The sequence below is a fragment of the Mastigoproctus giganteus genome, chromosome 5 (assembly GCF_048544385.1).
Source record: "Mastigoproctus giganteus isolate SK-2022 chromosome 5, ASM4854438v1, whole genome shotgun sequence".
NCBI classification, from domain to species: domain Eukaryota; kingdom Metazoa; phylum Arthropoda; class Arachnida; order Uropygi; family Thelyphonidae; genus Mastigoproctus; species Mastigoproctus giganteus.
In genome coordinates, this window is record NC_143579.1 from 209,012,859 (window position 1) to 209,028,443 (window position 15,585).

General features: G+C 36.7%; 1 protein-coding gene across 7 annotated transcripts in view; it reads right to left on the minus strand.

Moving 5' to 3' along the window:
* Positions 1 to 5,483: 5,483 nt before the first annotated feature.
* The window catches only part of Pka-C1 (Protein kinase, cAMP-dependent, catalytic subunit 1), a 617,895-nt gene continuing 607,793 nt past the window's right edge, over positions 5,484 to 15,585 (minus strand). For all 7 annotated transcript variants that reach the window (XM_090374346.1, XM_090374349.1, XM_090374348.1 and 4 more), the window contains one exon: positions 5,484 to 7,400. In XM_090374346.1, the coding sequence (XP_090230472.1) occupies positions 7,275 to 7,400 (126 nt within the window). In that variant the 3' untranslated portion in view covers positions 5,484 to 7,274. The remainder of the gene's footprint in view (positions 7,401 to 15,585) is intronic.

Below are 15,585 nucleotides of genomic sequence, written 5' to 3' on the forward strand. Positions count from 1 at the left end.
TCTGGTGTTGAAACAAGTGCACCAACTATCCAAAGATGGCTTTCGGAATATGGTCTGCATGCCTATCGGCCCAAGAAGAAGAAGCCGCCTTTGTTGACCCAACAAATGAGGAAGAAGCGACTTGCTTGGGCTAAAATGCATGTTTCATGGACAAAAGAGCAACAGGACACTGTCATCTTTTCTTATGAATCGAAATTCAACCTGCATGGCTCGGATAGGAAGCGATACATCAGAAGATGAAAATCGGAGGCATACAATCCTGATTGCATAACACCGACTGTAAAGTTCCCCACCGGTCAGATGGTCTGGAGATGCATAACAAGCAAAGGGGTGTGGCGAATTAAGTTTATTAATGGAGCAGTGAACCTATTAATGGAGTAGTAACCTACTCTTGGAGGAGTGCCTGAAACCCGTTATTACAATCACCAGAGATGTCCAAAGCTGCATTTTTCAACAGGACTCAGCACTTTGCCACACAGCAAAATTGGTAAGTTTTATGCTATTTAGATTTAATGACGGGTTTGTCTTCTTTTCTCACAAGGCTTAAAACATACACCAATGTTTTTCTCCCTTAAGGTGCAGTCATACCTGAGAAATGCTGGCATTACAGTGTTGGACTGGCCCGGCAACAGTGCAGATTTTAACCCTATTGAAAATTGTTGGCACATAATGTCTAAAATTGCTCAGAAGAAGCCAACAAGTAAGATTCAACTGCAGGAGAGCATTGTAAGGTGTGGTACCACAAAATTGGGCAACCATATATCCAGAAGTTGATTTAACTATGCCAGATCATTGCAAGGCTGTAAGTGCAGCTCGAGGAGGAACAACAAAATACTGAGGACTTATTTTGCTGATTTACAGTACACAATACTATTATGTTAACTTGTCATTTCAGTTTGTACACGTAAATGCAATAAAATGTATGTTTGGTTGTCCATTTCCATTTTCATGATTTGTCATATTTCTATTAATTACGCATTTTACCCTTTGGGACAATATTTATGCCAATTAGGTATATCAGATGGAGTCTTTTTATTGGATTTCATTCACAGAGATATATATCCCATCTAACAAATGCATTTGGAACATTTCTGTGACCCACAATGCAGTGCAAAACACATCATTTACAAAATTCACAAGTGATGTAGTTTTTTTGTCCACCACTGTAGCTGAGGTAGTGGCAGCACTACTTTGAAGCTGTCAGAATATTGCATAATTTTTCCATGGATCTTCCACTGAAGATCCATGCACTTTACTACTAGTGAATTTATAAACTATTGGGTTTCAGAAATCTAGTTTATGCTCCAATTAAATAAATTGTAAATTTATTTATATGGTGCAAAAAGAAATATGCTGCTCTGTGGTGTACTCCACCTTTCTTTCAGAATTTTCCTGCTAGAAATTCTAACAGAATAGGATTCAAAGTCCGGTGGAATTTTGGGTCATATCTTGTTAAAGGCATGGAAGTAAGTTTATAGATTTTGGGGTACTAAACACCGAAATAGTGCTTAAAATGGCAGATTGGCTCTTGTTTTTGAAAATAGTAGTTTTTGATATCTGAGGATTTGGCTGTCACTGACTGACCGAAATTAGGTCCACTCCTTGAGTGTCACCCGAATATCAGTTCCATCTGCATTTTAGACTCTCAGATAGCAAGCCCAGCTTGGCTTTGATCGAGGAGAGGGCCCACATCAACGGAGCACTGATGGGTTCGAGAATCGTTGTGCTCACCATGTTTTTCGCTAATGGCACCACAGTTTGGTGGGAAGAAATTCAGGTGTGAGGGCAAGAAATGCATTTTCAATGACAATATGCACCCCAGTTTTTCATAAGAAGTAATGAGATCTTCTACAAGCTGCCTGTAGTTGCTGGCTTTAATAGAAAACTAGTCAAAATATTTCAAAAGGCTTTTGTCTAATGTGAACAAGGTATTTTTTATTTATATGGCAGTAAGATGTAGTTACGAACATACCTGTATCAAACATGGGATCTTTCCACCTTTTGCTTGTATTCAACTTCAGGAGCATCCCTTTTCACCATTCAACAATAATTGGCTAACATGGTGGCACTCCATTTGCTTTTGTATCTTTGTTCCATCACTGCAGTGTCTTGATGGAAGTGCTCACCATGTTTGTAGCTAATGGCACCACAGTTTGGTGGGAAGAAATTCAGATGTGAGTGCAAGAAATGCATCTTCAGTTACAATATGCACCCCAGTTTTTCCTAAGTAATGAGATCTTCCACAAGCTGCCTGTAGTTGCCAGCTTTAATAGAAACTAGTCAAAATATTTCAAAAGGCTTTCCATGCTGATTTCTCGCTATCACTAAGGGCACGTTTGAACTGTTCATCTTCGAAAAGTTACCTTATTTGTGGACCAATGAAAACACCTGCCTTAATCTTCTCTGTACTAAGTCTTGGTGGGGGGGGGATTTCTCTTGCAAGTATGTACATGTAGGACTATTCACTTACAAAGCCTTCACAAAATTTTTCATGAGCACCAGTTTGATGTGGAGTGGTGGAAGCAGAACCTTATTTGGATCTACCAGAGGTGCAAATGCTACGTTCTTCATTCCAGGTATTAAATGATTTTCGTTGAGGCCAACTCCTCTTCTCATAGTGCATATCCTTGTCACGACTATCCCACTTGAAGAGAAAGCAACAATACTTAATGTAATGCTTTTGTAGTCCTAATAAAATCCCGATTACCTTTAAATCACCACATATCTGCTAGCAGGGCGGGTAAAGCCAATGGAATTCTTCATCTTGCTCAGAATAATCACCTCAGAGGGCATAAATTCAAATTGGGGAAGGACGGATGTCGGATAGATGTGCGGAAATTTGCCTTTGGCCAGCGGGTGGTTGGTTGGTGGAACCGACTTCCATCACTTGTTGTAGAAGTTGATAGCCTAAACAAATTTAAAGCTCAACTGGACAGGTATTTCGAACGAACAGATGGGTGAAATGGGAGTGGGGTTTTTTTTTTTTTTTTTTTTGGCTGATGCTGAATAAGCTTGCTTTCTTGCATCATATGCCTCTACTAATGCTAATGCTAATGCTAAAGTGCTTGCCGGCAACCCAAAGGTCGTGGGTTCGAATCCCGCCTCGGGCTTGGATATTATGATGGTGCCGTATACTCTCTGATTGGGCCTCACGGCCACGATATACGAAGGAAGCAGGAAAAAACTGGTTCCTTTGTGTATCGCTCACATCATACGATTAAAAAAAAAAAAAAAAAAAAAACACATCTGCCACTCATACTTCTGATAGTGTACACCTAAGAGGATGTTCTCCATGTTTGCATATGTTTCTTTTATGTGGACATCATACACAAGAGGTATTGAAGGCAGCATATTTCCATTGTGTAATAACACAGCCTTAAGGCTAACCTTAGAAGCGCCTATAAATAGTCGCCATTCTTCGGGAACATGCCTATGTTCATTGCTGCCATTAGACCATCAACATCCTTACAAACAGTGAGTTCACCTTCTGTTTGATAGAATTCATCATAGTCTTTATTTCGAGTATGAAATGTCACTTTCACAGAATGATCTAGAACAGCGGTTCCCAAACTGGGGTCCGCAAAACGACCCTCTGGAACTGGTCAAATTATTCGTTCTTTGTACAGCACTGTTGTAGCCTTGAGACCAAAAGCTCTGCCTTATTCTTCAGCAGTTTTGAGATCCCTGATGAGCTCATTAAGCTTGCTTTCTGTGATCTTATGTAGTTCAGTAGGATAAAGGTTTGGACAAAATGGTGGATCCCTTGACATAGATGGCTGCTGTACTTCTTCGTATGTATATCAAGTTGTTCATCAGTGTCTTCGTCTTCATCAGAGTGTACAGAAAAACAGTTGAGTGGTTCAGGAATAGATAGTACTTCACCATGAGGCACGGGACGAATTGCAGATGGTATATTTGGGTATGTCACTGTCCACTTTTTCTTCATTGTCATCCCTTTTCTAATAGGAAGCACCATACGGAGCTAACAGTCTGTGACATGAATTTTTCACAACACAAATAGTGTGCAAAAAGTTAATCTCACAGAGAACCATTAACTGAGAACAAATCACCCAGTACCTAACTGTATTCGAGGATTACTGCAACAGAGTTGAAGACTTGTTTGAGGCAGCAACAACTAATCATGTGATGCAGAGTGAGGCGAGAGTTGCTGATCACACGATAAGAGCGTGGTGGTACACTGTGGAGTTGCCATGCGTTTTGCTGAGAGCTGTAGTTGATAATGTGGAGTAACTCGCTAATATGAGACCCAATTGTAATTCAAAAACAAAAGCCAATTGACAAATTTTCATGTGATTTTAATGTTCAGCAGCATAAAATGCCAAGATTGGGTATTTTCATTTTCGTAACATTTTACATGTTGACCAGTATTATGAAAGCTGAATGAAACTGCTATTGATTCAAAGTTAAATATATTGAGCTGCTGATCAAACATAATGTACATTGTGATCTCCTATCTTTTGCTGGCAAAGATAGGAAATTATAAGTAACATTTTAGAATAATTGTTTTCAAATACATTTATAGTTATCTTACCTTTGCTTGATTCCCAGTGCTGGGTCCAACATATCACCAATATTTTGTTGTCTTAGTTAATCGCAATAAGTGCAAAATCCACTGTGTTTTAAATATTTACGTATCTTTTATTTTGCCATGTTTACAACTTTTATTATTCTCTGTGGTTTGTACTGCTTGTATTATATATTTACTGTATATGCTTTATAAAGCATATACAATAAAAATATAGGTAGCAAATAAGCAGTTCTTAAATTCTGAAAAGGAATCCCAATGCTAGTGAAACTGAAACATTAGTTGCTTTCTACAAGTAACTGTTCATATTTTCTTATGAAGAAAATTTCTTTTTTCAATTACATTTGTTGTATTGTCAAGTAATGAGTTTCAAGACCTATGTCAGGCACATCTTGTTTCCAGTATATCTTTTATCATTACAGCTGGTCAGCTTGTGAGCATATTCCTAATCAGAAATAGCTAAATTAGTTCAAGGTCATGAGACTTTTTTCCAAGATTAGTCCAATTTTTTCCTTACTGACAGAAAAATTAGCTTCATACATATGCAATTTCAGACAAATAGATATGGCAGCTAGTTACTGTTACTGCCATGGTTTAAAATTCAGTTCAATAAAATGAGGCATAATGAACTGAAATGCTTCTTTTGCTTTAATTTAATAACATCATTTATAGATGATTTCCACTTTCTTAGCGTATTTCATCAACTAGTTAATATATGGCAATGTGAAATCTGAGCAAAAATATCAGTCAGAAAATCCATCTGCACAATTAAGGAAATCAAATTTATATTGCTCCAGAATTATGAGCTAAATTTGCAGACACCATATTCTAACAAACAAACACAGAACAATAATATGCTAAGAAATTAACAAGAAATTTAATGATTAGTGTATTAGACTGCTATAAACATTCTATAAATACACACAAAAATGTGAAATTATCAACTGTTCTGTAAAATTTTAATACATGAAGAGAGAGATGCTACAGAGCATGTCATATAAGAATCTTTAATACAAGAAGGGCTTTAAACACAAATTAACAAATATACATGGCAATGATTTAAAGAGACAGAGAGAGCAAAAGCTCACATCAGGTTCCTAGTTCCCTGGACTAGTTTGTCTCAAATTTTAAGTGGCCACCACCAGCTCATTCATGATCTGCATATTATTCTGCAGAGTGAATATACTTTATATCATACATACATTACATTACATTACATTACATACATACAAATTATATTATCTTTCTCTCGCTCTCTCTCTCTGACAAACCTACCAAACCTACTTTTTTTTTGACATGTGATGGTGATGAACTACATGATACCCCTATTTCAATTATAAATTATGTATGGAAATAAGATGGTCATCAGTCCAGTCTACAAACAGCCACTGAATAATAATTAGTGACCAAACTACCGCTCTTTCCAAGAACCTGTGTCAAAGGGAGGTGAGATGACACTGTACAACACAAGGAAGCCAATGACACTAGGTTATAAGCACCACGGTGACTCTCCAACATCTTACTCAGGATGATGCAAAGGATAAGATATTACTGGACATGACAGGGATGGGGAGTTAAAGTTCAAGGCAATAATTCACAAGGCAGTTGTACACAGTAATCTGAATGTTTAAAAATTTAAATTATGGCATACAATTAAACTATTTACAGCAGCTAGTGAAAGGACTTGTGCTTATATTATATAGCAAATTTTCACACTCTCTATGAAACAAAATACTACATTGCTGTCATAACATAATGGCACACGTGGCAACCTTTTTTTTTTTTTAAACCTGTATTGCAAAATTAAAACCTTTAGTATCCGATGTGAAATTATATGCAGATGTACACTTTCAATTATTCAACCTTTTTCTCTCTCTTACATTCTCACATGCACACACACATGCACACAAACTTTCGTGTTGTGCTAACAAATGAAATAGCATTAACAACAGTTGTCTGGTACAACCGAGATAAATATACAGTTTATCCTATCCAAGTGGGCAAGTAGGATGGAACAATTTATCAATACCCTCTGCACTAAGTGTATAAAGTCCCAAATATCAGGCACAGATTTTAATCTTCTTTACACTACCTAGACATTCTTTTTGAAATATTTTAAAAATATGGGCCTATTAAAACACATACCAGTTAAATGTCTGCAAGACTGAGGACTTGGTTTCTGTGTTGTAAAAAGTAACTAACAATGCTAGATAAAGGTTAAGTTTAGCATAATGAACAATCACAACTTTCACAATGACGGTTACCTAATCAAAATCATTTTTTTTTTTTTTTTTTTTTTTTGGTTCATGCATTTCTAAAATGTGCAATTTTTTTTTATTTATTTATTATTTTTTTTACAGATTAAATATATCACGATAAAGCTAAATTAACTTTTCACTTATGGGACTGACAAAGGTACATTTTAACAAATTCACATCAGAAATCTTAAGTATGAATTTGATATTTATAACATGAAGTGTGAAACATCTAGGTTCTTGAACTGGAAACAACACAGGCCTTGCTAGCTATTCAGATTCCTCAATCAGTGCATCAACAGTGAATTTTTTCCTCCTTTTTTATGTTTTTTTTTTTTTTTAATAGGCAGAAAAACAGACTTCTGCATCCACTTGTTAATAATCCGTGCTTCAAGTGAATTAAGTCTGCCCAAATGAAGAGGGCTACATTGTCCACTGCCGAAGCAGTAGGAGTACGATGCTGCCATCCAGTATTAGAAGTCAGCAAACTCCTTGGCACATTTTTCTGTGGATGATATGCGTAAAGCTTCTTCTTCGTACTCATCAAAATTACTTGTGTCTCCTGGACCTTTGCACTTAGGAATGAAAGGTGCTTCAATCTGTAAAATTAGAATAAAAGTTACAAACAAAATTAAACCAAGAGTCCTTGTTAAGAACTAGTTCATCTTATGTTTGAAAGTTAAGTCCTTTTAATACAGCACTACGTTAGTTACTCAAATTGATTCAAAAATGCAAACTTCTTTTCGCAACATATGTGGCAACAGGAGCAAATCTGATGGTGGTCACAAGAATACAGTATATAAAGAAATGCAATTATTTATAACGTTGACTAATACGTAAGCATGGCTAATTAAATAAAATTAAACTGCTCTTTAGATTTCTCTTGTATCAAAAAATAAAATATTTTTTCCACCCTCTTTGATGCAATTGGCTTTCTAATTCAGCTTTTATTAATTTCGTATAATTCAAAACGCACACAATTTACAGACAGTATAAATGGAGCAATATGGCCTTAGTCATGATTCTCCTAAAAAACCCTATTCCAACAACTCCTACACTGTTTATTGCTACGTTTGGTTATAAGAATCAATTTTGAATGCCTTTGTGATATTAAAGCTAGTTTCTGGAGGCCATAAAACAATAAAAACAATGCTGTTTCTGGTTTATTAGGTTTTTCTGTTAGTGCAATCTATTATAAACGGGTAATAAACTTGATCCTATTGCATTTGCAATAATAGCAATAGCTGGAATTCTGTGGGGTTTTACGTTATGGTGAAATGTGTTTCCCTTCCATGAAATCTTCAATCATATAAGAAACAAATTTTCAGAATCTTCTCTTCATTCCTATTTTTTTATGCTTCATAAACTTGTTACTCTGTATCTCATTTGCACATATTCTGTTAGTTGCAATTTGTGTGTGTGGCTGATTGCTTATCTTTTTTACTGTTTTAAATTTTACATAAAAAAAACCTCTTGTTTATTTTTGTTCTTATATATTGTACCTTGTTTATACAGTATACAGTACTGTTTACAGGTATTAGATTAAATTACTTTTCAATAAATACTGTACTCTACATTATTATTCATTGTGTATTTTTTCAGCCTCATTTCACTTGGTTACAAATCGTAAAATGCTGTAAAAAATACCGTACATACAGCTGTTGTTGTTGTTTGGTTTTTAGGAGCATTAGCAACTAAGGCCATATTGCTCCAGGATATGCGGTGGTCATTCTTTAACCTTTCCGCATCCTCCGTATTTGGTGGTGACGGGCTCGAACCCCGGTCTAATCAAGAAGCGTGTGCTACGCACTGCTGCTCCTTCCCACCTGGCTACGGAGGCGCCACCGTACATACAGCCTGGTGAAGTTTGTTGGGGTGTGTAATCTTGGCGAGTTGTACTGTACTGTCTGTACATGTATTTAGTATCTATAAGACCGAAGTTGGATTTACATACAAAACGCACTTATGTACATGAAAAGAAAAAAAGAAAAAAAAAAAAAAAAAAAGTACAATTAAGTATGTAAGTCGAGGAGCGCCTGAATATATATTAAATAGTACAACTGTTCCTAAAACAACTATGGTTTCATTGATCACTGCTGCATCTGCTTCATCATTATCGGAAATTATTACATTACCTGATACTAATTAACTCCTGCTTCAATAACTACTACACTTGGTATTAGTTTTATTGTACCACCCTCCTCATCTTCTATCTTTACTGCCGAGGAACGATTTACTGATTATGTGAAGTCATCATATGGGACACTGCTTTGTTCCGTGGCTACAAACGAAAAAGTTATGTATTTGTATAGACTTAGCAATCTATTAAGAGTGTAGTGTATAAAACTATTTTGTGGCCCTTAGTTTTTATGTTGTTCCCTTTTGGGAAGATATAGATTCCTGTTCACATTAATTGGGCCTTTTATGTTACCTATTATTTTGCTTAAGTATATCTTGGATTTGTGTATTGTATATGAGGAAATATATGTAGTATATGTATTATATACACGTGGTCTTGTATAAGAATTGTATATATAGAAAGTTCTCCAAAATGCTGAGGACTAAGACAAGAAGTTAACTTGTGGGATACATTGTTTTGTTCCCAGACTACAAGGTCAATTTTTATGTATCTGTAAAGAGTTTAGCGAATAAACTATTTTGAGGCCAACAAATCTTATATTCTACACTTTTGGGATGATATAGACTCCTGTTAACACACTTGCTAATTAAGTCTTTTATATTAGCATTAGCAGAGGCACATGATGCAAGAAAGCAAGTTTATACGGCATCAGCCCCCCAACCCCAAAAAAAAACTCTTCCCATTTTGCTGATCCATTCATTCCAAATGTTTGTCTAGTTCTGCTTTGAATTTATTTAAGTTATCAACTTCCACAACAACAGATGGGGCTTTGTTCCAGCAATCAACTACCCGCTGGCTAAAGGAAAACTTCCACACATCTATTCTAAAACTGGCTTTCCTCAATTGAATCTATACTCCCTCAGATTAGTAATCTGAGGAAGAATCCCATGAGAATTTAGCATGCTCAACCCATTCAAGGCCTTATACACCTCATTCAGATCACGTTGAAGGTGCCTAGTCTACAGAAGGCAGCAATTTGCAGAACTTAAGCCTTTCTTCATAAGAAGCACCCCTTTGTTCCCCTTCACCAGTCTTGTTGCCCTTCTCTGTACTCGTTCCAGCAGCTCTACATCCTTCCTAAAATGAGGCTTCCAGACCTGTATACAGTACCCAAGGTGTGGCCTGACCATTGCCTTATATAATCACCTCCTTATCCTGCTCGCAAAATTCCTGTATATCATTGACAAACTCTGGCAGCCTGTCTGCACTACTCAGAAAACTTCATATCTGACTGCACAATTACCCCCAGGTCTCTTTCATTCTCCAGTACCCTGAGTGTAACACCACATAGTTGGTACATTTCTCTGGAGTTATTGCTACCCATATGCAAAACTTTGCAGTTGTCAATGTTAAACTTCAGTTGCCACTTCTTAGCCCATCTGCCCAACTTTTCTAGATCCTGTTGCAGCAGCATACTTTCATTACTGTTATTAACAACCCTGCCAACCTTTGTATCATCTGCAAACTTTGATGTTAAGCTTGATATACCTTCATCAATGTAATTGATAAATATACAAAATAACAATGGGCCCAACACCAAACCTGCGGGACACCACTAATAACATTAATCCACGTAGAGTATTGCCCATTGATTACCACTCTCTGTCTTCTCCCACTCAAACATCCTTTTATCCATTTTAGCAACTTGCCTTTAATGCCATACTGCTCCAATTTGTACAGTAGTCTTCCATGTTATCTCTTATTTTGCATAGGTATAAAATTTTGCAATTTTTATGTGCATATATGTACATAAAAAACTTTAAAGAAATTAAAATAAAATAAGACAGGATAAAATTTTGATGTAAAAATAAAATCCACTGACAACTGTAGAGTAAGAACACCTGTCCAAATTTTAGCCCAGACTGTCAAACCCGGAGGTGGTAGTAGTAATGCCAACTGATGCAAGAAAGCAAGCTTATATAGCATCAGGAAAAAATCCAGTTAACCTATCTGTACTCTCCAATAACTTGTCTAATTCTCTGTTCAATTCATTCAACCCATGCACTATCACCACAACATATGGAAGCCTGTTCCAACAATTAACCACCTGCTGGTTGAAGGCAAACTTCCGCACATCTATCCTGCAACCAGACTTCTTCAACTTGAATTTATTGCCCCCCTCATGTGTAGTCTGAGCAAGAGGAAAAATACCATTAACATTCAGCTTACTAAATCTTGTCATGGCTTTAAACATCTCAATCATTCTCCCCACAAGTCTCGATATGCTGCAATTTGCAGAACTGAAGCCTTTCTTGGTAAGAGCACCCTTTTATTCCCTTCACCAATCTCGTTGCCCTTCTCTATACCCATTCCAGCAAATCTACATCCTTCCTAAAGTGACACCTCCAGACCTGTATACAGTGCTCAAGGTGTGACCTAACCATGGCCTTATAGAAAGGGATAACCATCCCTGCTAGCAAAGTTTCTGTATATCATTGAAAAAACCCCATGAGCTGTCCTGGCAGTATGTCTGCACTGCTCAGAGAATTTCATGCCTGACTGCACAATTACCCCCAGTCTTTTTCATTCGCCACTACCCTAAGTGTAGTACTACACAGTTGATTAAGTTACTCCGGGGTTACTGCTACCCATGTACAGTACTGTGCATTTGTCAATGTTAAACTTCAACTGCCATTTTTCAGCCCATCACCCCAATTTTCCTAGATCTTGTTGCAGTAGCTCACCCTGATAACTGTCATTAACCAGCCTACCCACTTTTGCATCATCTGCAAACTTCGACATTAAGCCTGATATACCCCCATCAATATCATTGATAAATATCGAAAACAACAATGAACCAGCACTGGGGAACTCCACTGATAACATTAGTTCATGAAGAGTGCCCACCTATAACTACTCTGTCTTCTTTCATTGTTTGTTTGTTTAGGGATTTATTAGGTGCATCGGCAACTATGGCCATAGTGTGCCAATCTTCTTTCATTTAACCATCCTTTTATCCATAGCAGTAACTTTCCTTTAATGTCATACTGCTCCAATTTGTACAGTAGTCTTCCATGTGTGACAGTATTAAAAGATTTCCTGAAATCCAAGTATATGATGTCAAAATTATTTTTTGCATCCAGTTCCTTGGTCACTGCATCACTGTAACCTATCAGATTGGTTAGACAAGATTGCCTCTGGACAAATCCACTGTGATTGCAGTATAACTGCATGCCAGTTATACATGCCAGTCCAAATAGTCCTACATTACTTCTTTAACCAGTGACTTATTTTCCCTGCAACAGACGTTAAGTTAACATGTCTGTAATTACTCATGTCGCTTTTTGATTCCTCCTTTATGAATTGGGGATATATTCACACTTCTACAGTTCATAAGAACTCCCCTGAATCCAAGGATGCTCTCATAATTATGGCTAAGAGTTTGCTTACCTCCTTTGTTGCCTCTCTTCCAAAGAGGCATTTCACTATACAGAACTCATTACACCTTGTTATTAACGAGGGTACTGCAGCCGATGGCCCAATCAAGTTCCTTTCCTCACAGCAAAAATATAACTGCATAGATTCTGTCTGCCCCAGGTGCCTTTTTTTTTTTATGTCCATCCTCAACAATTTCTCCTCCACTTTCCTTTCAGTTATCATAAAGGCATTTAGTTCCTCATTAGAGTTTGATAAACTTCTGGCATTCCCTACCCTAAAGAATTCCTCATGTGTGAATGTAGATGTTTTTTTTAGGAGCATTAGCAACTAAGGCCATATTGCTCCGGGAATATGCGGTGGTCATTCCCTGACCTTTCCACATCCTCCGTATTTGGTGGTGACGGGCTCGAACTCCGGTCTAATCAAGAAGCGTGTGCTACACACTGCTGCTCCTTCAAACCTGGCTACGGAGGTGCCTGTGAATGTAGATGCAAAATAACTATTCAGGTTGTCCGCAATCTGAGCAGGGTTACCAACAGTTAACCCATAAACATCAAGTGGGCCAATGTGATTTAACCCCTTCCTTCTACTGTTAATATAAGCATAGAAGGTGCTGTTTCATAATCTGCCTTAGCTTGCCTAACCTCCTATGTAACTTGATTACATACTATTTTATATCTGCCATAGGCTTCTGTATCACCAAATAATTTAAATAATTTACATGCATCCCATGCACTTTTCTTCTCTGCCACATGTCTCGATAGTTCATCTGACATCCATTTAGCTCTAAGCCTTGACCAGTATTTCTTTGTTGGTATGAAATGCCTAGTAGCTTCTTTGACTACTTCCCATTTAGAATTTTCTGTTGGTAACATCAGTTGTTCTCACTGCACACAATTTAAGAACTGTCTGAGAGCTCCATAGTCACCATTATGAAAGCAAAAGCCTTTCCCTTTACTCTTGACAGTAGTTTGTCTTTAATTAAATTCCACATTAGTACACTGTGATTGCTGCCACCCAGTGGGTCTTTTACCTGCAGATTCTTACTGCTGATAACCAGATCAAGAGTATTGCTTGCTCTTACTGCCTCTCTAACATGCTGCCATGGAGAAGAGTCGTCCAAGAAATCCACAAAAGTCTTCTTAGTGTGCAAGTGACCAAACCACAAATTCCAGTCAACATCTGGAAAATTAAAATTCCCATGAGACATTCTGATTTGCTGGCTCACTCTATTGCCCTGTATAGTTTGGTATACTCATCACAGTCGTTAGGCCCATAACAAACTCCTCTTATTTTCTCGGTGTTATGCTCCTAGCATTAACTTTTGTGCAAGTATACATGCACCTGTTTTTACTCCTAGCTACTGTAGCATGGCCCACATATTTACTTGTTTCATGTTCCAGTAGAAGCAGCAAGAATCACTTTCACCTCTGCCTTCAGCTCTAATTAATCCATTATGTAGTATGCGTACCGCCCCCCCAAAGCTAGCAGTTTCACACCCACCTAACACTGCCTCGATAGCAAATATCCTTGCTCCCATTCTATTTAAATGTATCTCATTCCTGTAAAAACAAGTCTCTCTGTTAATAAGCACAGACCATGCTCGGAAAAATTCTATCCCATGAGCCTTGCACAGCCTCTTCAGAGAAAAATTGATTGCCAAGGCTTTCAACATGTACCCCCCCCTCCCCATAGTGTATGGGCAGAATTACAGACACATTCAAATTTAATCCTAACTTGCATAAGTCCTCAGATCTTCTATTCTTAATATCATTAATGCCAACTTGTACAACAGTATCACTTTTTGTGCCTTTAAAAGATGACATTTGCTAAACAATGCATTGATTTCATACTGTTGTGACACATCGCCATGTGTTGCCTCTGTATTGCACTTCAAATAATAATAAAAAAAAACTGCCTTTTATTCTAAATTCTAAATGACAAGGACAACCTTGTCCTTAATCTCCTCTTATTTTATATCCTTACACACCAGTTTTTTATTGCCTGTTATTGTTCCTCCACAACCGTATTTTTTTGCTGTTTCACTGTCAGAAATATTTATGAGCGATGCACCCACATGTTCTGAACAACTTAGAGGAAGGCTATGTTTTTCGACAAAAGATGCAAATAGACACTCAGCACATATGACATTACCAATATGAAATTCTTCATCTATTTTTGCATTTATTTCTGTGTTGCATGCTCTCCTTATGTTTATTTGTTTGAAATAATAAAAAAGTGCTTGAGAAAAAAAAAATTGCATTTATAATACAGTACACAAGGCAAATATATTGCTCTTTTCATATTTTACAATACACTGAAAGACTGCTAATTAGCTTTTAACCACACCATTATGATAAATGATCACACATTACATATGCCAATACTATTGTCGTACATTTCTATTTTGCAATATAGATTAGCACACATGGTAGCCAATTCATTAATGAAAATTGAAAGTGAGCAGAAATTTACAAAATTTTTTGAAACATTTCAATTTTAATGTAATTTTTACTTTTTTTTTTTTTTTTCTGCAAAAGGAAAAGATGGAGAAAAATGGAGCTTTTGAAAAAAGACAGAGAAACTCTGTCACTACATTATGATGGCAAGATCAAGAATGAGAAAGTGAGATCAAACTGAGTAAAAAAAAGAATGACTTCCCATTCTGAATACAGAGTTGGCTGCTGTTGAATTGTAATAAGGTCAGAGGTAGAGTGAGAATAAGGCAGAGCGACGGCAAAATGCAAGGCATCAGAAGAAAGAATATAAGTTACTGACAAATTTTAGTGTTGGACATATAAAAATTGGATCATTATTATATGTAGATGACTGTGTTTTACAGTAACTTGCAAGGCCTTAAAATTTTTTTTGTGTTTAGATCAAGGTTGTACAGAATTTTAGTTACAAAAAAAAAAAAAAAGTAAAACAGGACAACAGGGAGGGAAAATAGCAAATAGGAAAGCTGATAATCAAGTAAAACTGATCTGTACTACTGCATTTACCTTTGCATTCACTGTGTATAACAGATTTGGATTATTATTAGTAGTACAGTAAAATCTGGCACACTTTACCACCTGGAAATATTAAGAATCTGGCACTTGTATGAATCATTGTATTTGTCTTTAAGAATCTGTGCAAAAAAGGTGACATTTCTTTCTTTATAAGATACTTGTAGGACTATCTTGTCCTTTAATCATTTTTTTGCAGTCAGCAGGATTTAAACTGCATAAGTAATGCAATGGTCTTAATTCTCATAGCACAACTTT